Source organism: Salmo salar, chromosome 06, assembly GCF_965601325.2.
Source record: "Salmo salar chromosome 06, fSalSal1, whole genome shotgun sequence".
NCBI classification, from domain to species: Eukaryota; Metazoa; Chordata; class Actinopteri; order Salmoniformes; family Salmonidae; genus Salmo; species Salmo salar.
In genome coordinates this window covers 54,880,421-54,903,071 of record NC_138296.1, presented here as the reverse complement: position 1 = coordinate 54,903,071, position 22,651 = coordinate 54,880,421, and the positions used below count along the sequence as shown (strand labels likewise).

At 42.2% G+C, this 22,651-nt stretch overlaps 1 protein-coding gene across 2 annotated transcripts in view; it reads left to right on the top strand.

Moving 5' to 3' along the window:
• Positions 1 to 6,971: 6,971 nt before the first annotated feature.
• Positions 6,972 to 22,651, top strand: part of lap4a (Lysosomal-associated transmembrane protein 4A) — a 30,542-nt gene continuing 14,862 nt past the window's right edge. The window contains 2 exon segments of one of the 2 annotated variants that reach the window (NM_001140354.1): positions 6,972 to 7,145; positions 19,088 to 19,226. In NM_001140354.1, coding sequence (NP_001133826.1) covers positions 7,017 to 7,145; positions 19,088 to 19,226 — 268 coding nt within the window. In that variant the 5' untranslated portion in view covers positions 6,972 to 7,016. 2 annotated transcript variants of the gene reach the window in all.

The window sequence follows — 22,651 nt, the reverse complement described above, 5'->3', positions numbered from 1 at the left end:
CTAGGCTATAACGGACTAACATTCGAATTGGAGTTGATGACAACACAATGCATAAAATACCGCAAATACACAACTTGAAGCAACCAAATATTTAGCCATGGAGCACTTTCTGATTGGCCAGTGAGGTGTCAAGCCTCGACACACCCACAACTTGTTTATTCATCTAAACCCAGCCCTTTCGCCAGTTACTGTACCCAGTTGTGAAAGCTACCACCAAGTGCTAAGATTTCCTGTTGCATTACGCTTGTTATAATAGAGCCCACAATCTTATCTATGCTCAATCACAGTCACATTTTTGGTGAAAAATTACAAGATAAGATTCTGCTCTGAAAAGTACATATCAGTGTCATTTTTCTTCTCAATATGCAGGATTACAGTTGCATCTTAAAAAGATGTGTGCTCATGTGTGATGATAGTGTTCATGTGTGATAATGACAGTGTCATGGACACAACAGAGTGCATATCACACACCATTATTGTGAAGAGATTAATTTCACAGACCGATTAATTTCACAGGGCATGAAGAGTAAAATCTATTATTTCTTCTCAGTATCACCATGATACTGACATAATATTATGGCCTAATTCTATGTCTTTGAATTAGTGAAAGAATATCATAAGAAATAAGAAATTAAACTATTATTTTATTTTACAAATGGATGAGGTCCTACATTGTTGTTGAGGTCTTTGTTGTTGAGGTCTTAAATTCTAGGCTCTAGCCCCTCACTGGATTCTGTTCGACACCTCATGAGCATTTCTGTTGTGAATCACACTTCTACCAAGCATTTCCTTATGGCAGACAAAATATCCAGTGTCCGGTTTGTTATCTCTTACTGGGTTAGTCTGTAAGTGTATTGACACTCACTCACTTTGTAGAATCCAGCCAATGCTATTGTCCCTACAGTTTATGTATTGTCCCCTCAGGGTTTTTTTATAGGACAATGACAGCTTGCCGGCAGTGCCTCATCTTGAGTCATTATGTGTCAGCCATGTTGTCTTGTGAAGGGAGGAAATGGCCTGTGTTGCTGGTGTGGTGACGATACTGCTGGCGTAGCACTTGACTTTGGACCACATGATTCACTGGTTGACTCACAGAGTAATGTTAAGAATAATGTTGTTCTAGTCTTTTCTTTTGTAGTCCTTAAAGCTACTCAAGTATGACGTAGTTAAAGGGGTTACATGAAAGTTAACCCTATAAATACTATAATTAATTCACTAAATCTTCCATTAACATTTTAGAAATAGTCTGTTGTTTTCTGTTTCTGTTACAATCGGTTACAATTGATGTTTCTATTGAGAGAGAGAGGTATTAGTACAGAGGTGCAGACAGTTATTGGCTTGTATGGGCAATGGCCTAATGACTTCTGGGGTCATTTCTACACTGAAGTTGTCCTTGTGTCTGTGTGTCCTGTAAGCAGTATTATATACCTCGAGAAGTCTTGGATGGATCTGGAAAACATGTAGATGTTTCTGGCTCTGGCTCAGGCTCTGGAGAGTGGGCGGAAGGTAATCCTGTTCATTTTATGTCTGGGTGTGTATGTGCATATGTCTGTGTCTGAGTTTTTTACATTTCTCAGTACCAAACATCTCTGACCAAACATGCTTCCACTCCTTTCAGTGTCCAAAGGCAGCAGGCAGTTCAAATGACCATGGCACAGTGAGGTTTACCACAATCTCAACATTTACATTGAAAATGAGTCAAGGTGACTCCTTGTTCAATGCCATCGACGAAGAGGATAAAAGTGTTCCAATTATAAGGAGAGACAACACCATAAATAAAATAAGTGTGTTTTTTTAGGATTTACTATGAGCTAAATATGTTCTCAAGAAAAAAATTGTGGAGTGTGAGTATCCCCTCTTTTTAGTCTTTAGTGTGACTCAGACCTGACCTTTGACATAAGGCCTAAGATAGGAGATGATTCTGGATCGGTCATGCCCTGATCTGTTTCACCTGTCCTTGTGATTGTCTCCACCCCTCTCCAGGTGTCGCCCACCCTTCCCCATTATGCCCTGTGTATTTATACCTGTGTTCTCTGTTTGTCAGTTGCCAGTTCGTCAAGTCAACCAGCATTTTTGTTCTCATCGCCTGCTTTTCCCAGTCTCCTTTTTCTTGCCCTCTTCGTGTTGACCCTTGCCTGTCCTGACTCTGAGCCCGCCTGCTGACCTGTACCTTTGCTCGACCTCTGGATTGTTGACCCCTGCCTGCCTTGACATGTCTATTGCCTACCCATTGGAATATTAAACCATTGTCAATTTGACGTGTCTGCATTTGGGTCTTACCTTGATTCCTAATAGGATCCGCCATTGGCAACGTGGCAAAGAGCGAGGTTCATCTAGCAAACAAACTCTTGCAGGTAACGTCTGACTTATTTACTATAACTTATCTAGTGTATTATTCAGTACATCCTCCATATTTACTAACAGATGCACTCAGAGAAGGCTGGTGGGAGGAGCTGTAAGAGGATGTGCTCATTCTAATGGCTGAAATGGAATCCGTGGAATGGAGTCAAACGTGGTTTCCATATGTTTGCTTTATATCATTCTATTCCAGCCATTACAATGAGCCCATTCTCCTATAGCTCCTCCCACCAGCCGCCTCTGTTTACTCTGTGGTCCAACCTTATTAGATTCTTCCTCTTTGCAGCTATTATCGCTGGAGTGGTGGGGAGATTGGTCTTGGCTGCAGCTCTGTTAATTAACACTCATGATCTATAACATGAAGAAAGACCACTGTCAACCAGCAGAACACTTCGAACGGAGGATATCTGGAACCTAAGAAAAAGGAGTTTATTGCGTAACTTCCTTATGCATGCATGACTAAGTCACTTTGAATAAAAGCGTCTACTAAATGGCATATTATATGAAGACCGTATACATCAATGATGTCGATCTTGCTGCTGGTGATTCTCTGATCCACCTCTACACAGACGACACCATTCTGCATACTTCTGGCCTTTCTTTGGACACTGTTAACTAACCTCCAGACGAGCTTCAATGCCATACAACTCTCCTTCCGTTGCCTCCAACTGCTCTTAAATGCAAGTAAAACTAAGTGCATGCTCTTCAACCGATCGCTGCCCGCCCGTCCAGCATCACTACTCTGGACGGTTCTGACTTAGAATATGTGGATAACTACAAATACCTAGGTGTCTGGTTAGACTATAAACGCTCCTTCCAGACTCACATTAAGCATCTCCAATCCAAAATGAAATCTAGAATTGGCTTCCTGTTTCGCAACAAAGCATCCTTCACTCATGCTGCCAAACATACCCTCGTAAAACGGACTATCCTACCAATCCTTGACTTCAGCTATGTCATTTACAAAATAGCCCCCGATGCTCTACTCAGCAAATTGGATGCAGTCTATCACAGTGCCATCGGCTTTGTCACCAAAGCCCCATATACTACTCACCACTGCGACCTGTATGCTCTCGTTGGCAGGCCCTCGCTTCATATTCGTCACCAAACCCACTGGCTCCAGGTCATCTAAGTCTTTGCTAGGTAAAGCTCCGCCTTATCTCAGCTCACGGGTCACCATAGCAGCACCCACCCGTAGCGCGCACTCCAGCAGGTATATTTCACTGGTCACCCCCAAAGCCAATACATGTAGTTATTGGTGTGAAAATACCATATCCTTTGCTTTAGTTTTGTCATGTGTAGTTTCCTAACAGAAATGTTTCTATTTATTAATACTTTTTGACAGACTCTTGATCTTTTGTAGCCATAATTTACTTTATATGTAATTTTAACAAAAATTCCATATTTTTATTTGTAAAATGTGTTAATTTTGGATGTGACACACACCTTAATGAAATGGACACTGTACATACAACTGTGAATGTAGTGTGGCCGTGAGTCTACAGTGTACCTTGTAATCATTTGTCTTATGTCCCATCACTCATTATTGCTTAATAAGTGGAAATAAACAGTGACATCCCTCACACAATACACTGCTTGTGCTGCAACCGTGAGACAACTTATTACGAAGCAGAGCCAAAAACAATATCTCTCTGACTCTGATCACTGTCAATACACTGTTGAATCACTGAGGTCATAAAGAACTGTATTACTACATTTCTGAACCAGATTATATTATGTATATTAGGTGCTTCTTCACCTGCATTGCTTGCTGTTTGGGGTTTTAGGCCGGGTTTCTGTACAGCACTTTGACATCAGCTGATATAAGAAGGGCTTCATAAATACATTTGGATATTTTTATCTTGCAAACACACATTTAGATATTTTCAAATGCTTATAGAGAAACTGAGTCTTCTTGGGTATGACGCTACAAGCTTGGCACACCTGTATTTGGGGAGTTTCCACCATTCTTCTCTGCAGATCCTCTCAAGCTCTGTCAGGTTAGATGGGGAGGGTCGATTCACAGCTATTTTCAGGTCTCTCCAGAGGTATTAGATCGGGTTCAAGTGCGGGCTCTAGATGAGCCACTCAAGGACATTCAGACTTGTCCCGAAGCGACTCCTGCCATTGTCTTGGCTGTGTGCTTAGGGTCGTTGTCCTGTTGGAAGATGAACCTTCGCCCAGTCTGAAGTCCTGAGCACTCTGGAGCAGGTTTTCATCACGGATCTCTATGTACTTTGCTCCATTCATCTTTCCCTCGATCCTGACTAGTCTCCCGTCCCTGCCGCTGAAAAACATCCCCACGGCATGATGCTACCACCACCATGCTTCACCGTAGGGATGGTGCCAGGTTTCCTCCAGACGTGACGCTTGGCATTCAGGCCAAAGAGTTCAATCTTGGTTTCATCAGACCAGAGAATCTTGTTTCTCATGGTCTGCGAGTCTTTAGGTGCCTTTTGGCAAACTCCAAGCAGGCTGTCATGTGCCACTTACTAAGGAGTGGCTTCCGTTTGGTCACTCTACCATAAAGGCCTGATTGGTGAAGTGCTGCATAGATGGTTGTCCTTCTGGAAGGTTCTCCCATCTCCACTGAGGAACTCTAGAGCTCTGTCAGAGTGACCATCGGGTTCTTGGTCACCTCCCTGACCAACGCCCTCCCCCAGTTGCTCAGTTTGGCCGGGCGGCCAGCTCTAGGAAGAGTCTTGGTGATTCCAAACTTTTTCCTTTTAAGAATGATGGAGGCCGCTGTATTCTTGGGGACCTTCAATGCTGCAGAAATGTTTTGGTACCCTTCCCCAGACCTGTGCCTCAGAGCTCTACAGACAATTCCTTCGACCTCATGGCTTGGTCTTTGCTGTGACATGCACTGTCAACTGTGGGACCTTATATAGACAGTTGTGTGGCTTTCCAAATCATGTCCAATCAATTGAATTTACCACAGGTGGACTAATGTCTAAAAATCTGTTTTCGCTTTGTTATTATGGGGTATTGTGTGTAGATTGATAAGGGAAAACAATTATTTAATCCATTTTAGAATAAGGCTGTAACGTAACAAAATGTGGAAAAGTCAAGGGGTCTGAATACTTCCCGAATGCACTGTATGTGAGTGGGGATATTGTCATGTGAATCGTAACCGTTGTTTAGCTTATACCTTCATGCACTCACACACAAGTGTTAAATTAGTATATCCAGATTTGAATAGTTTGGATAGCACATGCAGATTAGCGTTTTTCGTCATGAATCTTGTTCTGGAGGCAGCTCTACAGAATGTGTCTTTGCCTGCTAGCAACCAAAGTCATAAATTCTAATTGTAAACCAAACCTTAACCCTAACTTTAGGGCTCCTGCGTGGTGCAGCGGTCTAAGGCACTGCATGTCAGTGCAAGAAGTGTCACTGCAGTCCCTGGTTCGTATCCAGGCTGTATCACATCCAGCTGTATTTGGGAGTCCCATAGGGCGGCACACAATTGGTCCAGCGTCGTCCGGGTTTGGCCGGGGTAGGCTGTCATTGTAAATAAGAATTTGTTCTTAAATGACTTGCCTAGTTAAATAAAGGTTACATTTAAAATGTATATATAATAATAACTTTAACCACACTGCTAACCCTAATGCCTAACCCTAACCTAAAATGAAGACTAAAAATCTAATTTTAGTTTTCATGAATTTTTACAATAACTTTGCAGCTAGCTTAAGAGGAAATCACTCAGTTCTGCCTCCAGGAAAAGACTCATGACAATAAACATCAACCTGCATAACACACCAGTCTGACTTCAGAGTTAGTCAAACCTTCTGTATCACTAGTACTCTCCTGCCATCTAGAGCTCAAAGGATGAGTACTTTGACTGGATCTCAGTTGAATTTGTCACACGTAATACCCTAACACATAGTTAATTGCTGTTTTGTATCCATCATTCCAACATTAGCTGGGGTATTAAAACAACAACAAAACACTCCAAAAGACTTCTGCATTGCTCAGGCATTGACCTGAATACAGTGTGCATCCACTTGAGATATGTATTCTATTCATGTTAACAGATTATCTTTATTTTTAACTCGTAAACCCAGAGCTTTACTTGGATTGAAATAAGTGCCAGTACTCATTTTGGGTGCCGGTACTGTTTACATTTGGGTGCAGAAGCTCCACAATACCTTTGAGCTAATATTCTATAAGAGGAACAGGAGCTCAAGCAGTAAAACATTTGAGTTGCCCATACTCAGCTCCGGTGAACTCCTGCCCAGGTCAAGCATAAACCCCATAAAGCAGAGATGAAAGATGCAGGCCCATGTTTAGTATAAGGGTAGAATAATAAAAAATGTTCTGAATAACAGTTTTTTTCTTTTTTGAGAGCATGCTTCTTTTAGAGAAGGGAAACTGATGTAAGAGAAGGAAAACTGACGATAGAGATGTAGGAAATGAATTTCCCCATCATCAACCCCCGAATGCGCCACAGTGACATTTTTGTGGATTTGTCAGTGTGGTGAGGCAGCTGATTGGTTGACGTTCATCATCCTAGCTCTACAATGGCCAAAAGGTGTTGTCAATCAAAACAGCTAATCGTTTGTGTTTTCATTCAACACGCCTGTCACATGAGTGGGCGTTTCATATCAGTGTCGGTTGTTGATGGTGGAGGCTTTCTTAGTCGCCCAGCTTTTTCAGCGATGTTTATCCCTACTCTTGAGGAAGACATGCACCATTTTAAACCGAATCGACACAGGTTCTACACAACGCGATGCTGTGGGTGTTGCCATGTCAGGACGGGAACCATCATTCTCGGCACTTGGTACATGGTACGTACAAATGCCAATGTCGCCTGGCTTTTTAGATTGTGCTAGCTTACGTTAACTAGCTAGTGTTAGCTTATTTGCGGTTATGTTGCAGTACCCCCTGGTTGCCACTGTACTGTCGAGGAGGCCATTGTGCTAACTACCAAAAAGCTAAACCGAAGTCAATCTTTGTCAAGAAAGTCAGTTTGATATCTGATGCGTGCCATACTTTTGTAACATTATATATATGGAATATGCTATATTGGCGCTACTGTTATCGGATAGCTAGCTAACTAACTAGCGGTTAACGTTACCCGTATGGACTTTAAGCTCCCCCCGGTGCACATCGGATGTTGTTCTAACGTAGGCTAACTGTTACCAGCGTGTTAGGTAACAGTAATGTTAGGGTAAATCCATTTGAATTCAATCACTTTTTGACCGCATCCCTTTTGATTTAAACACAACTTTCCATACATGTTTACACATGGAAGAAGTGGTCAGAAAGGGACCATTCAGGAGATGCAGGTAGGGAAGTCAAAAATTCATGCTTCTGCACCAGACCGGTCTCATAGACTAGACATCAAATCAAATGTTATTGGTTAGCAGATGTTATTGCGAGTGTAACGAAATGCTTATGCTTCTAGATCCGACAGGTCAGCAGTATCAAACAGGTAGTATCTAACAATTCCAGAACAACCTAATATCTAAGAAATTTCACAACACCTAATACACAATCTAGTAAAGGAACGGGATAAGAATATATACAATATATGGATGAGGAGTGACCGAGCAGCTCAGATGCAATAGATAGTATATAATAGATAGTGTAGGATACCGTATATACATATTAGATAAGTAATGTGAGATATGTAAACATTCTTAAAGAGGCATTATTAAAGTGACAAGTGTTCCATTTAAAGTGGCCAATGAGATCAAGTCTGTAGGTAGGCCTCTGTGCTAGGGATGGCAGTTTAACAATCTGATGGCCTTGAGATTGAAAAACAGCTTCTATCTCTCTGTCCCAGCTTTGATGCACCTGTACTGACCACACCTTCTGGATGGTAGAGGGGTGAACAGGCAGTGGCTCGGGTGGTTATTGTCCTTGATGATCTTTTTTGCCTTCCTGTGACTTCGGGTGTTGTAGGTGTCCTGGAGGGCAGGTAGTTAGCCCCCGGTGATGCTTTGTGCAGTTTCACCACCCTCTGGAGAGCCCTGTGGTTGTGGGCGGTGCAGTTTCCGTACCCGGCGGTGATGCACCATGACAGGATGCTCTCAATTGTGCCTCTGTAGAAGTTAGGTGGGTTTTGGTGACAAGCCACATTTTTTTCAGCCTCCTGAGGTTGAAGAGGCGCTGTTGCGCCTTCACCACACTGTGGACCATTTCAGTTTGTCTGTGCTATGTACACAGAGGAAGTTAAACCTTCCACCTTCTCCACTGCTGTCCCGTCGATGTGGATAGGGGGGTGCTCCCTTTGCTGTTTCCTGAAGTCCATGATAATCTCTTGTTTTGCTGACATTGAGTGAGAGGTTATTTTCCTTTCACCACACTCCGAGGGCCCTCACCCCCTCACCTCCTCCCTGTAGACTGTCTCATTGTTGTTGGTAATCAAGCCTACCACTGTTGTGTCGTCTGCAAACTTGGGATGATGGGGTTGGAGGCGTGCATGTCAGGAAGTCCAGGACCCAGTTGCACAGGGTGGGGTCAAGACCCAGGGACTCAAGCTTAATGATGAGTTTGTACTATGGTGTTGAATGCTGAGCTGTAGTCAAGGAACAGCATTCTTACATAGGTATTCCTCTTGTCCACATGGGTTAGGGCAGTGTGGACCTATTGGGGCAGTAAGCAAATTGAAGTGGGTCTAGGGTGACCGGTAGTGTGGCGGTGACATGATCCTTGATTAGTCTCTCAAAGCACTTCATGATGACAGAAGTGAGTGCTACAGGGCGATGGTCTTTTAGTTGAGATACCTTGGCTTTCTTGGGAACAGGAAAAATGTGGGACAGCAGACTGAGCTGGGTATTTATTGAATATGTCCGTAAACGCCAGCCAGCTGGTCTGCGCATGCGGCAAGGGATGCCGTCTGGGCTGGCAGCCTGTTTTACTCACGTCAGCCACGGAGAAGGAGAGCCCACAGTCTTTGGTAGTGGGTCGCGTCGATGGCACTGCGATTAAAGAAGTTGTTTAATTTGTCTGGAAGCAAGACGTCATGTCCGCGACGGGGCTGGTTTTCTTTTTGAATACTATGATTGTCTGTAGACCCTGCCACAAACGTCTGTTTGAATTGCGACTCCACTTTGTCTCTATACTGACACTTTTCTTCTTTGATTGCCTTGGAGGGAATAACTACACTGTTTATATTCGGCCATATTCCCAGTTGCCTTGCCGTGATTAAATGCAGTAGTACGTGCTTTCAGTTTTGCGCGAAAACTGCCATCAATCCACGGTTTCTGGTTAGGGAAGGTTTTAATAGTCAGTGGGTACAACGTCTCCTATACACTTCCTTCATAAACTCGCTCACCAAGTCAGCGTATACGTCAATGTTTTTATTTTTTTATTTAACTAGGCAGTTAAGAACAAATTCTTATTTTCAATGACGGCCTAGGAACAGTGGGTTAACTGCCTTGTTCAGGGGCAGAACGAGAGAATTGTACCTTGTCAGCTCGGGGATTCGAACTTGCAACCTTTCGGTTACTAGTCCAACGCTCTAACCACTAAGCTACGTTGCCTCCCCGTCTCTGAGGCTACCCGGAATATATCCCAGTCCACGTGATTGAAGCAATCTTCAAGTGTGGAAGCCTATTGGTCACACCAGCATTTGATAGACCTAAGCATGGGCGCTTCTTGTTTTAGTTTCTGCCAATGGGTGGGAGCAACAAGATGGAGTCATGGTCAGATTTGCCAAAAGGATGGCGGGGAGGGCCTTGTATGCATCGCGGAAGTTAGAGTAGCAATGGTCGAACCTGTTACTCGCTTGTGTACTGCAGTCGATATGCTGATAGAATTTAGGTAGCCTTGTTCTCAAATTAGCTTTGCTAAAATCCCCAGCTACAATAAATGCAGCCTCAGGATAAATGGTTTCCAGTTTGCATAAATTCCAGTGAAGTTCCTTGATGGCTGTCTTGGTATCCGCTTGCGGGGGGGATATACACGGATGTGACAATAACCGAGGAGAGTTCTCTTGGGAGATAATAAGGTCGGCATTTGATTGAGGAATTCTAGGTTAGGTGAGCAAAAGGACTTGAGTTCCTGTATGTTGTTACAATTACACCATTAGTCGTTAACCTCTCTAGGCTAGGCGGGACGAATTCGTCCCACCTACGTAACAGCCACTGCCAGCCTGTGGCGCGATTTTCAAAACCTTAAAAATCCTATTACTTCAATTTCTCAAACATATGACTATTTTACAGCCATTTAAAGACAAGACTCTCGTTAATCTAACCACACTGTCTGATTTCAAAAAGGCTTTACAACGAAAGCAAAACATTAGATTATGTCAGCAGAGTACCAAGCCAGAAATAATCAGACACCCATTTTTCAAGCCAGCATATAATGTCACCAAAACCCAGAAGACAGCTAAATACAGCACTCACCTTTGATGATCTTCATCAGATGACAACCCTAGGACATTATGTTATACAATACATGCATGTTTTGTTCAATCAAGTTCATATTTATATCAAAAACCAGCTTTTTACATTAGCATGTGACGTTCAGAACTAGCATACCCCCCGCAAACTTCCGGGGAATTCGCTAACATTTTACTAAATTACTCACGATAAACGTTCACAAAAAGCATAACAATTATTTTAAGAATTATAGATACAGACCTCCTCTATGCACTCGATATGTCCGATTTTAAAATAGCTTTTTGGTGAAAGCACATTTTGCAATATTCTAAGTACATAGCCCAGGCATCACGGGCTCGCTATTTAGACACCCGGCAAGTTTAGCACTCACCATAATCATATTTACTATTATAAAAGTTTGATTACCTTTTGTTGTCTTCGTCAGAATGCACACCCAGGACTGCTTCTTCAATAACAAATGTTGGTTTGGTCCAAAATAATCCATCGTTATATCCGAATAGCGGCGTTTTGTTCGTGCGTTCCAGACACTATCCGAAATAGTAAAGAAGTGTCGCGCGCATGGCGCAATTCGTGACAATAAAATTCTAAGTATTCCATTACCGTACTTCGAAGCATGTCAACCGCTGTTTAAAATCAATTTTTACGACATTTTTCTCGTAGAAAAGCGATAATATTCCGACAGGGAATCTCCTTTTCGGCAAACAGAGGAAAAAATCCCAAAGGCGGGGGCGGTCGGGGTCACGCGCCTAAGCCCAGTGTCCCTTGATCGGCCACTTGAGAAAGGCGATAATGTGTTTCAGCCTGGGGCTGGAATGACGACATTCTGTTTTTTCCCGGGCTCTGAGCGCCTATGGACGACGTGGGAAGTGTCACGTTAGAGCAGAGATCCTTAGTAAATGATAGAGATGGAAAAGAAGTTCAAGAAATGGTCAGACAGGCCACTTCCTGTAAAGGAATCTCTCAGGTTTTGACCTGCCTGAGTTCTGTTATACTCACAGACACCATTCAAACAGTTTTAGAAAATTTAGGGTGTTTTCTATCCATATGTAATAAGTATATGCATATTCTAGTTACTGGGTAGGAGTGGTAACCAGATTAAATCGGGTATGTTTTTTATCCAGCCGTGTCAATACTGCCCTCTAGCCCTAACAGGTTAATCATGAAACATACACCCCTGCCCTTCTTCTTCCCGGAGAGATGTTTATTCCTGTCGGCGCGATGCACTGAAAATCCCATTGGCTGTACTGACTCAGACAGCATGTCCCAAGCTAGCCATGTTTCCGTGAAACGAAGTATGTTACAATCCCGGATATCTCTTTGGAAAGCAACTCTTGCCCTGACTTCGTTAACTTTGTTAACTAGGGACAGGACATTAACGAGTAATATACTCAGAAGCGGTGGGTGGTGTGCGCGCTTCCGAAGCTTCACTAGAAGACCGCTACGTCACCCTCTCCTCCGGCGGAGTTGTTTTGGGTCGGCCTCTGGAATCAGTTCAAATGCCCTGGGAGGTCAGACAAAGGATCCACTTTGGGGAAGTCGTATTCCTCATCGTAATGCTGGTTGTGCTGGTAAGTTGCCGTTTCTCTGATATCCAATAGTTCTTCCCGGCTGTATGTAATAAGACTTAAGGTTTTCTGGGCTAACAATGTAAGAAATAATACATTAAAAAAACTAAATACTGCACAGTTTCCTAAGGACTAGAAGCGAAGCTGGCATCTCTATTGGCGCATTTGGATCACGTAACATAGTAAACATAAATCAGAGACACTCAAATGAGTATGATATGTTACATTTGGTATGGTTACTTAAAACAAAAGGCAGGTGGTTAGTCGGGGTGAATGGGTGGGTGTATAACGCGTGTTCAAATGTCATCACGGAAAATGTTTGCTAATTAGCAACTTTGCGACTACTTTTTAGCTACCTTGCAACTAACATTACTTAGAATGTTTGCTAACCCTTCCCCTAACCCTAATCCTTTTAGCTAACCCTAACCTACACCCCTTAATCTAACTCCTAACCATAACTCCTAGTGCTAGCAAACATTAGTGTTAGCCACTTAGCTAACATTAACCACAACAATTTGGAATTTGTAACACATCCGTTTTTGAAAATTCGTAATGTATTGTACATTTTGCAAATTCGTAACATTGTGCTAATTGAGATTCTTAACATATCGTATGAAACGGATGATGCACATCCACAAAGTAACATACCAACCGAAACGTAGCAGATCATACTAAATGGAGTGTCTCGTATTTATGTACAGAATAATACGAAATGCTCTGAGACCACGTTGGCTGCGCACACACACTAGCCCAAAGGCTTGCAGATGGCGATATTGAGTTGTTTCAATTTTACCACCCAAAGGCATAATATGCAGACAGAAATACACTCGTATCCCCCGTGGACCGGTTTGTACCCAAAACTTTGTCCATTCAGGCTGCAAAGGTGTAAATTTCCTCCTTAACTAGATTTAATGGTTTGATGGCGGGGGGGAAAAACTGGGGAAATATGCATACTTTCTTTATGAAACACCATTTTCGACCACCATGGTAAAGTGTCTAATGCCTAGGAATGCTAGTCCCGGATGTTTCGCATCGTGATCACCCAATCGGGTTGCAGCGTTCTATTTACCCCTGGCCGAACACAGGGAGCAACATCAGGAAGTAGCACTAGCCACTTGCATGGTGGTGGAAAATGGTGTTTCATGAAGAAAGTAGGCATATTTAACCTGCCTTCTCGCAATGAAATGTACTTAAAGAGGAAATCGACGCCTTTGCAGCCTGAATGGAGAATGTTTTAGGTACAAACCGGTCCACGGGTGAAACGAGTGTATTGCCGGCTGTATACAATGCGTTTGGATGGTAAGATGAAAGCATCAATATCAGCATCTGCAGGTCTCTAAATGGTTAAATGAGTGAGAATTACAGTTGAAGTCGGAACGTTGAAGTCATTAAAACTCGTTTTTCAAACACTCCACAAATTTCTTGTTAACAAACTATAGTTTTGGCAAGTCTGTTAGGACATCTACTTTGTGCATGACACAAGTAATTTTTCCAAATGTTTTTTACAAACAGATCATTTCACTTATAATTCACTAAATCACAATTTACATATACTAAGTTGACTGTGCCTTTAAACAGCTTGGAAAATTCCAGATAATGATGTCATGGCTTTAGAAGCTTCTGATGGGCTAATTGACATAATTTCAGTCAATTGGAGGTGTACCTGTGGATCTATTTCAAGGCCTCCCTTCGAACTCAGTGCCTCTTTGCTTGACATCATTGGAAAATCAAAATAAAATCAGCCAAGATCTCAGAAAACAAATTGTAGACCTCCACAAGTTTGGTTCATCCTTGGGAGCAATTTCCAAACGCCTGAAGGTACCACGTTCATCTGTACAAACAATAGTACGCAAGTATAAACACCATGGGACCACGCAGCCGCCATACCGCTCAGGAAGGAGACGTGTTCTGTCTCCTAGAGATGAGCGTACTTTGGTGCGAAAAGTGCAAATCAATCCCAGAACAACAGCAAAGGACCTTGTGAAGATGCTGGAGGAAACAGGTACAAAAGTATCTATATCCATAGTAAAACGAGTCCTATATCAACATAACCTGAAAGGCCGCTCAGCAAGGAAGAAGCCACTGCTCCAAAACCGCCATAAAAAAAGCCAGACTACGATTTGCAACTGCACAAGGGGACAAAGATTGTACTTTTTGGAGAAATGTCCTCTGGTCTGATGAAACAAGAATAGAACTGTTTGGCCATAATTACCATTGTTATGTTTGGAGGAAAAAGGGGGATGCTTGCAAGCTGAAGAACACCATCCCAACCGTGAAGCACAGGGGGTGGCAGCATCATGTTGTGGGGGTGCTTTGCTGCAGGAGGGACTGGTGCACTTCACAAAATAGATGGCATCATGAGAAAGGAAAAATATGTGGATATATTGAAGAAACATCTCAAGACATCAGTCAGGAAGTTAAAGCTTTGTTTCAAAGGGGTCTTCCAAATGGACAATGACCCCAAGCATACGTCCAAAGATGTGGCAAAATGGCTTAAGGACAACAACGTCAAGGTTTTGGAGTGGCCATCATAAAGCCCTGACCTCAATCCTATAGAAAATTTGTGGGCAGATATGAAAAAGCGTGTGCGAGCAAGGAGGCCTACAAACCTGACTCAGTTACACCAGCTCTGTCAGGAGGAATGGGCCAAAATTCACCCAACCTATTGTGGGAAGCTTGTGGAAGGCTACCCGAAACATTTGACCCAAGTTAAACAAACAATTTAAAGACACTCAATTAGTATTTGGTAGCATTACATGTAAACTTCTGACCCAGTGGGAATGTGATGAAAGAAAAAAGCCTAAATAAATCATTCTCTATACTATTATTCTGTATTTCAACTTCTTAAAATAAAGTGGTGATCCTAACTGACCTAAGACAGGGAATTTTTACTAGGATTAAATGTCTGGAATTGTGAAAAACTGAGTTTAATTGTATTTGGCTAAGCTGTATGTAAACTTCCGATTTCAACTGTATGTCATAGTTGCAATAATTTGTGAGTGGGCAACATGCTATCATCTTAACATGCTATTGCACTATTTTCCCTAATGTGGACAGTTTATTTTACTACCTTACACAAGCTTGCATTTTCACCCCATGAAATAATTACACATCCTTTTTACCTCAGATTGGTGATGCTACTATAACAATTTAGTCATCACGATGATATAAGATTGATTGCTTAAAACAGATTTCTATCTTTGGTTTTGTATCATTTGATTTTGTCACACGCTGGAGTGTGCAGGACTTATAACGCAGAGTTCATTTTTGATTTCTCAAAGAGCACAAAAAATGTGGTCCAGTCTCTATAAAAGTCGCTGGCCACACACCAATATACATATCGATCATCAAGTTTGCAGACAACACAACAGTAGTAGGCTTGATCACCAGCAACGAGACAGCCCGTAAGGAGGTGGTGAGGGCACACGGAGTGTGGTGTCAGGAAAACAACCTTTCACTCAGTATCAGCAAAACAAAGGAGATGATCGGGGACTTCAGGAAACAGCAGAGGGAGCACCCCCTATCCACATCGACGGGACAGCAGTGGAGAAGATGGAACGTTTTTTTTAAGTTCCTCGGCGTACACATCACAGACAAACTGAAATGGTCCAACCACACAGACAATGTGGTGAAGGCACAACAGCATCTCTTCAACCTCAGGAGGCTGAAGAAATTTGGCTTGTCACCTAAAACCCTCAAACTTTTACAGGTGCACAATTGAGAGCATCCTGTCGGGCTGTATCACCGCCTGGTACGGCAACTGCACCGCCCACAACCGCAGGGCTCTCCAGAGGGTGGTGCGGTCTGTACAATGCATCACCGGGGGCAAACTACCTGCCCTCCAGGACACCTACAGTACCCGATGTCACAGGAATGCCAAAACGATAATCAAGGACAACAACCACCCGAGCCACTACCTGTTCACCCTGCTACCATCCAGAAGGTGTGGTCAGTACAGGTGCATCAAAGCTGGGACCGAGAGACTGAAAAATAGCTCCTATCTCAAGGCTGTCGGACTGTTAAACAGCCATCACTATCACAGAGGCTGCTGCCTACATACAGACTTGAAATCATTGGCCACTCTAACAAATGGATCACTAGTCACTTTATGAATGCCACTTTAATAAAGATGTTTACATATCTTTCATTACTCATCCTGTATGTAAACTCAGCAAAAAAAGAAATGTCCCTTTTTCAGGACCTTGTCTTTCAAAGATAATTTGTAAAAATCAAAATAACTTCACAGATCTTCATTGTAAAGGGTTTAAACACGGTTTTCCATGCTTGTTCAATGAACCATAAACAATTAATGAACATGCACCTGTGGAAAGGTCGTTAAGACGCTTACAGCAGGTAGGCAATTAAGGTGACCGTTATGAAACCTTAGGACACTAAAGAGGCCTTTCTACTGACTTTGATCAACACCAATTGAAAGATGCCCAGGGTCCCTGCTCATCTCCGTGAACGTGCCTTAGGCATGCTGCAAGGAGGCATGAGGACTGCAGATGTGGCCAGGGCAATAAATTGCGATATTCGTACTGTGAGACGCCTAAGACGGCGCAACAGGGAGACAGAACGGACAGTTGATTGTCCTCGCAGTGGCAGACCACGTGTAACACCTGCACAGGTGGACGTGGTGTTTGCAGCATGCTGCACTATGACTGCAGTCTTTTTTTTGTTGTTGTAAGGGTCATTCTAGCAGGAATGACCCTTACGGAAAGGTTTTTTACAAACCTCCGAATTGTAAAAAAAAGTTGCCCAGTTAATTTAATTAGAAAAAGTAACCTGCTCAAAATGAGTGCGTAACCGGCTGTATAGCCACAGCCAACACTAGTGGAAAACACTGCACTTAGATTAGAACCATGATTCCTCCCAATGTGTTCTCCAACTCATAAAACATTTTTAGAATAAAGCTCAGTGCTGTTACCCTTGCAAAGTGAGGTATTGAATGCAGGGGTGTCAATAATTTTGACACCTACCTTACTTTTTTTTCATAAAAAAAATAATAAAAAAAAAAAATTACTTGCTAAACAATGTTTATCTGAGACAAATATTAGTATAAAATATATATTTTTAGTATACAATATAGCTCAGTATTAGAATGATTTTATACAGTAGTTTTTGCACATCTTTTATCAAGGGTGTCAATAGTTTTGGACTCTACTGTTTGCTTTCTTCGTGTGAACATCAAGAGACGTCACTATTTTCAGTTGATCAATATTCAAAACATTCTACAACACAAGTGTCCTGGGCCCGGTTTCCCAAAAATCATATTAAGGCTAAGTTCATCATTAGAACCTTAGGAGCATCGTTAAATATCTGTAATATCTGTAAATACTGTCTGTAATTTCCCAATATATTTCATGATTTATGTGCCAAATCTGTGATTTAGTGAATTTGTATTGAGTAGACATTCAAATAAGCCGCCTCAAAAGTTGCAATGGTAATAGGAGCTGATCCTTCTTCAGTATTGTGAAATAATTTTAAACTAAGATTCTAAAGGAGAAAGCTAATCCGAGAGCAGTGCTCCCTTCGATATTATCAGTATCGACACTAGAGGTGTGCCAACATGACCATACTCACAATCAGATCTGTAAATTGACAGTTGATAATCAGATCGAATGATATTCGTGATTGGAAAAAGTGGAAGTGTTTTAATATACCTAAATATATGTTGGCAAAATACACATTCTCAATGCAAAAAAAAGATGCAGATTATGAGCAGTGTGCAGAGGGGTGTGTTTGTCCTCAATTTGCAGTGGGCGAGAAACTGATCAGGTGAAATTATGAAGTGAGTGGATGGAGAAATACAGCTCCACTCTATCCAATCAGAACAGCAGGATCAACGTACAGCCCGCCCTTCTCTTTACAGACTGCCAAACTAGCCAGTTGAGTTATTTAGACCACGTTGAGCCTTGCACATGACTGACTGACATGAGAAAGATACGTGCTGGCACCCGAAAAGTACTCCCCCCCCCAATCACAGATAATTACAAAAATACTTTGATCATAATTGTATCTAAAAAAGAAAAAATGCCCATATCCGTTATGATACTCATTTTGTCTTACTACCCGGCACAACTCTTTTCGACACCTGCTCCAACGATGCCCTTAGCAATTTCTCTCTGCGTTATGTTTTGGGAAACGCATGTTACATCTTTGGCCGTTGCAGGGAAGATGCATCTTTAAAACACTCAGAAGCCTATGTTCCATCGTGATGCCGGTCCCAGGTCCAACATTGTATAGTCGTCATCTTCAGTGGAAATTAATAATAATGTGGTTCGTAAACCACTGGACCATCGGCCTCATGAAGTAAATTGCATAGGCCCACCATGTGTTGTGGTGGTGGATGGGAAGTTGACCATAAGAGATACTAATAAGAGTTTTTTTGAGGACACTGTCCAGACTAAATGTTTCATGGAAGTCGTGGCTCTACGTCTTCCTCCATTCCCCTCTTTCTTTCTATCCATCTTGGCTACATCTCTCTGCCCTTTCCACTCCTCTTTTTTTTTTTTTTTTTTTTTTTTACAGCTTTTACTGACATTCCTTAGTCTGTGTCATTCATGTCTGCGGAAAGGAAACGTAAGTTGAAACAGAAACCGGTGTAATAAAATATAGATGTTCTAATCTACAACAGACTGTATCCTAGCCTGGTGCCCAGTCAGATCTATTTGTAATGTCTTGACAACTCCTATGGTTATTGTCACTCACGCCAAATTATAGGCGTGCGTTGGCAAACAAACACACATGGATCTAGGAGCAGGCTATGTATTCAAGAACATAGTGTAACAATACCTTTCTCTCTCTTGCCAGGTGGTGAACCTGTTGATGGGCATCCTGCTGACTGTGGCCGTGACCCACCCAGAGAATGTGCCCACTGTCGACTTGCAGTATGAGGTCATCGAGCACTACTTTAGCCACACCTTCCAAGGAGAGGGGAATGTTCTAAAGGGTTAGTTTATCTAATCTTCATGTGTGGCTCATGTTCAGCTTGAGTTGTCTATGTTCGCCATTAGTGACAGTGTCCACAATTGCTGCAGGCAGTAGCTAGCATGATTTAGCATCATCCCCCGATTTATATAATATTTGTTAACATTTCCACGATATTAGCAAAGCTGCACTACCTTTTTATATACTGGTACCTCATGGCTGTCCCAGACACACACACAGAGACAAATCCCCTTGATAACATCATCATGGATAACTATCACCAAATGCCTGCTTCTTTAACCTTTTTAGCCCAATACGGACTCATGTAATGGACATACACAAAATAGTCCAAATTGGTGAAGTGAAATGAAAAAAAAATGTATTAAAAAAATTGAAAAGTGTGTATTCACCCCCTTTGCCATGAAGCCCCTAAATAAGATCTGGTGCAACGAATTACCTTCAGAAGTCACATAATTAGTTAGATTGCACACAGGTGGACTTTTAAGTGTCACAAGATTTGTCACATGATCTCAGTGTATATATACACCTGTTCTGAAAGGCCCTAGAGTCTGAAACACCACCAAGCAAGCGGCACCATGAAGACCAAGGAGCTCTCCAAATAGGTCAGGGATAAAGTTGTGGAGAAGTACAGATCAGGGTTGGGTTATAAAAAAAATTCAGAAACTTTGAATATCCCACAGAGCACCATTAAATCCATTATTAAAAAATGGAAAGAATATGGCACGAACAACAAACCTGCCAAGAGAGGGCCGCCCACCAAAACTCACGGACCAGGCAAGGAGGGCATTAATCAGAGAGGCAACAAAGAGACCAAAGATAACCCTGAAGGAGCTGCAAAGCTCCACAGTGGACTAAAATTGAGCTTTTTTTTGGCCATGACGGAAAACGCTATGTCTGGTGCGAACCTAACACCTCTCATCAACCCGAGAACACCATCCCCACAGTTGAAGCATTGTGGTGGCAGCATCATGCTGTGGGGATGTTTTTCATCGGCATGGACTGGGAAACTGAATTGAAGGAATGATGGATGGCGCTAAATACAGGGAAATTCTTGAGGGAAACCTATTTCAGTCTTCCAGAGATTTGAGACTGGGACGGAGGTTCTCCTTCCAGCAGGACAATGACCCTAAGCATACTGCTAAAGCAACACTTGAGTGGTTTAAGGGGAAACATTTTAAATGTCTTGGAATGGCCTAGTCAAAGCCCAGACCTCAATCCAATTGAGAATCTGTGGTATGACTTAAAGATTGCTGTACACCAGCGGAACCCATCCAACTTGAAGGATCTGGAGCAGTTTTACCTTGAAGAATGGGCAAAAATCCCAGTGGCTAGATGTGCCAAGCTTATTGAGACATACCCCAAGGGACTTGCAGCTGTAATTGCTGCAAAAGGTGGCTCTACAAAGTATTGACTTTGGGGGGGTGAATAGTTAAGCACGCTGCAGTTTTCAGTTTTTGTCTTATTTGTTTCGCAATAAATATTTTGCATCTTCAAAGTGGTAGGCATTTTGTGAAAATCAAATGATACAAACCCCCAAAAAATGTATTTTAATTACAGGTTGTAAAGGCTTCAAAATAGGAAAAATGCCAAGGGGGTGAATACTTTCGCAAGCCACTGTAGATGATTTAAATGAAAACATAAAATTATGGCATTATAAACAGTAGGCTATAGGCCTATTTCAATCATTGAAATACATTTAATACTAATCAATGAAGTTCTATTTTGATACCTTCAGGCTTCTGTTTGTAATTTGTCTCTATATATTTCATGATGTGTAACACATCTGTGATTTAGTGCAGTTGTATTGGGTTAACATTAGAATAAGCTGACTCAATATTTTCAGCCGTAGGTGGTAACAGGAGCTCATCCATTGTCAGTATTGTGAAATAATTCTTAAAGTATTCATTTTCACTAGTACTCTTAAGTTGTTTTTAGTGGTTGTACTAAATATCTTCTAATTACACGTTGCTTTTGTTTACATTGTGAACATAGCAGAAACTCGAGCTAGCTACATTGACTAACTAGTAGCTTCTTGACTTCATAAATATTAGTAACATAGCCAGTGGTGTCTAGTGGGGGCCATTATGCAACCAAAATCAACTTTATTTCTCATTATTTCAATTCACAAGATGGAATGAACGTGGGCATCATCTGTCAAAAATGAAACCTCTGCGAATCTCGAGCTTGGAGGCTGCCGTTGGATTTAACTCAACACGAGCAGTATATTTCATATTTCAAAGGAAGCGTTCCCTCAATGGCTAATGTCTGATGGCAGCTCCGCACGCCGATGGTTGTAGTGTAGCTGGGCTGTTAGTGTCCAGAAGTAATTTAGCCATGCGTTGCATTTGTATTGGGTAACCATTAGAATAAGGCGCCTCATATTTGCAGCCGTCGGTGGTAATAGGAGCCGATCTGTTGTCAGTATTGTGAAATAATTATAATTTTAAGGTACAATTTTAATGGACAAAGCTGATCCGAGAGCAGTGCTCCCTTTCTTTCGATCCTATCAGTATCGACACATGCCTCAATGACGCACTTGTCGACTGTTCTCTCTGCATGATGTTTTGGGAAACGAATCTTTGGCTGTTGTAGAAAAGATGCATTGTTAAAACACTCCTAAGCCTAAATTCTATTATGAAACTGGGCCCAGTGGTATGCACTCTGGGTTGTCTTGCTGTTTAGTTGGCTCGATCACAGGGTGGGGGGTGGGTGCGCTACATAAATCCTAGCTTTAATACAATGTCAGCATTCAGCGGATTGATTGGGCTATTATCAAAGCCTGGCACTGCTGTGGCTTCATCAGTGCCATTTGTAGTCGGCCTCTTCCCACTTAGTTATTATGTTTAAGAGTTTGGCGTCTACCGATTTTTCATCTTGCAGTAAAGGTTCAAAATCCCTGGTCCGACACTTTCAATGCTGTCCATCCCTTTCCATGTCCCCCACCTACTGTCTAAATAAAGTCCACAAAATAAAAGTATATTGTTTACAGACAAAATATGAGGGACTAAACTGCTGTAACCTGTAGTCTGATATGTTAGTGATATCAAAGTACAAGGTGTGGAAGAAGAGGGCCCTGAGAAATCAATGGCTTCCTGCACAGCTTAAGAGTGACTGTGTGAATAATAGACCTTGAGAGCCTTGGGACTGAACCACACATGCCTCTCCTCAATGACTTAATCATTCCTTAGCAGGAAGCCATGAGTGGTTAGAAGCAGACGGCAGGCCAATTCATTAGCCTAGCGTAGCCTGTGCTGTTGTGCGTTGTTGTCTTAACTGATATTACAGAGTGCCTGAGCGGGAGAATGGAAGGGCTCCCCAGAGCAAGCTAATGCTAAAAGAGAGCAACCACACAGCCCAGAGATGCTCCAGTTACAAACAAATCAATTAGGCCTCAGTAGTAGTGAGCTCACTCTGACAGTTATATGA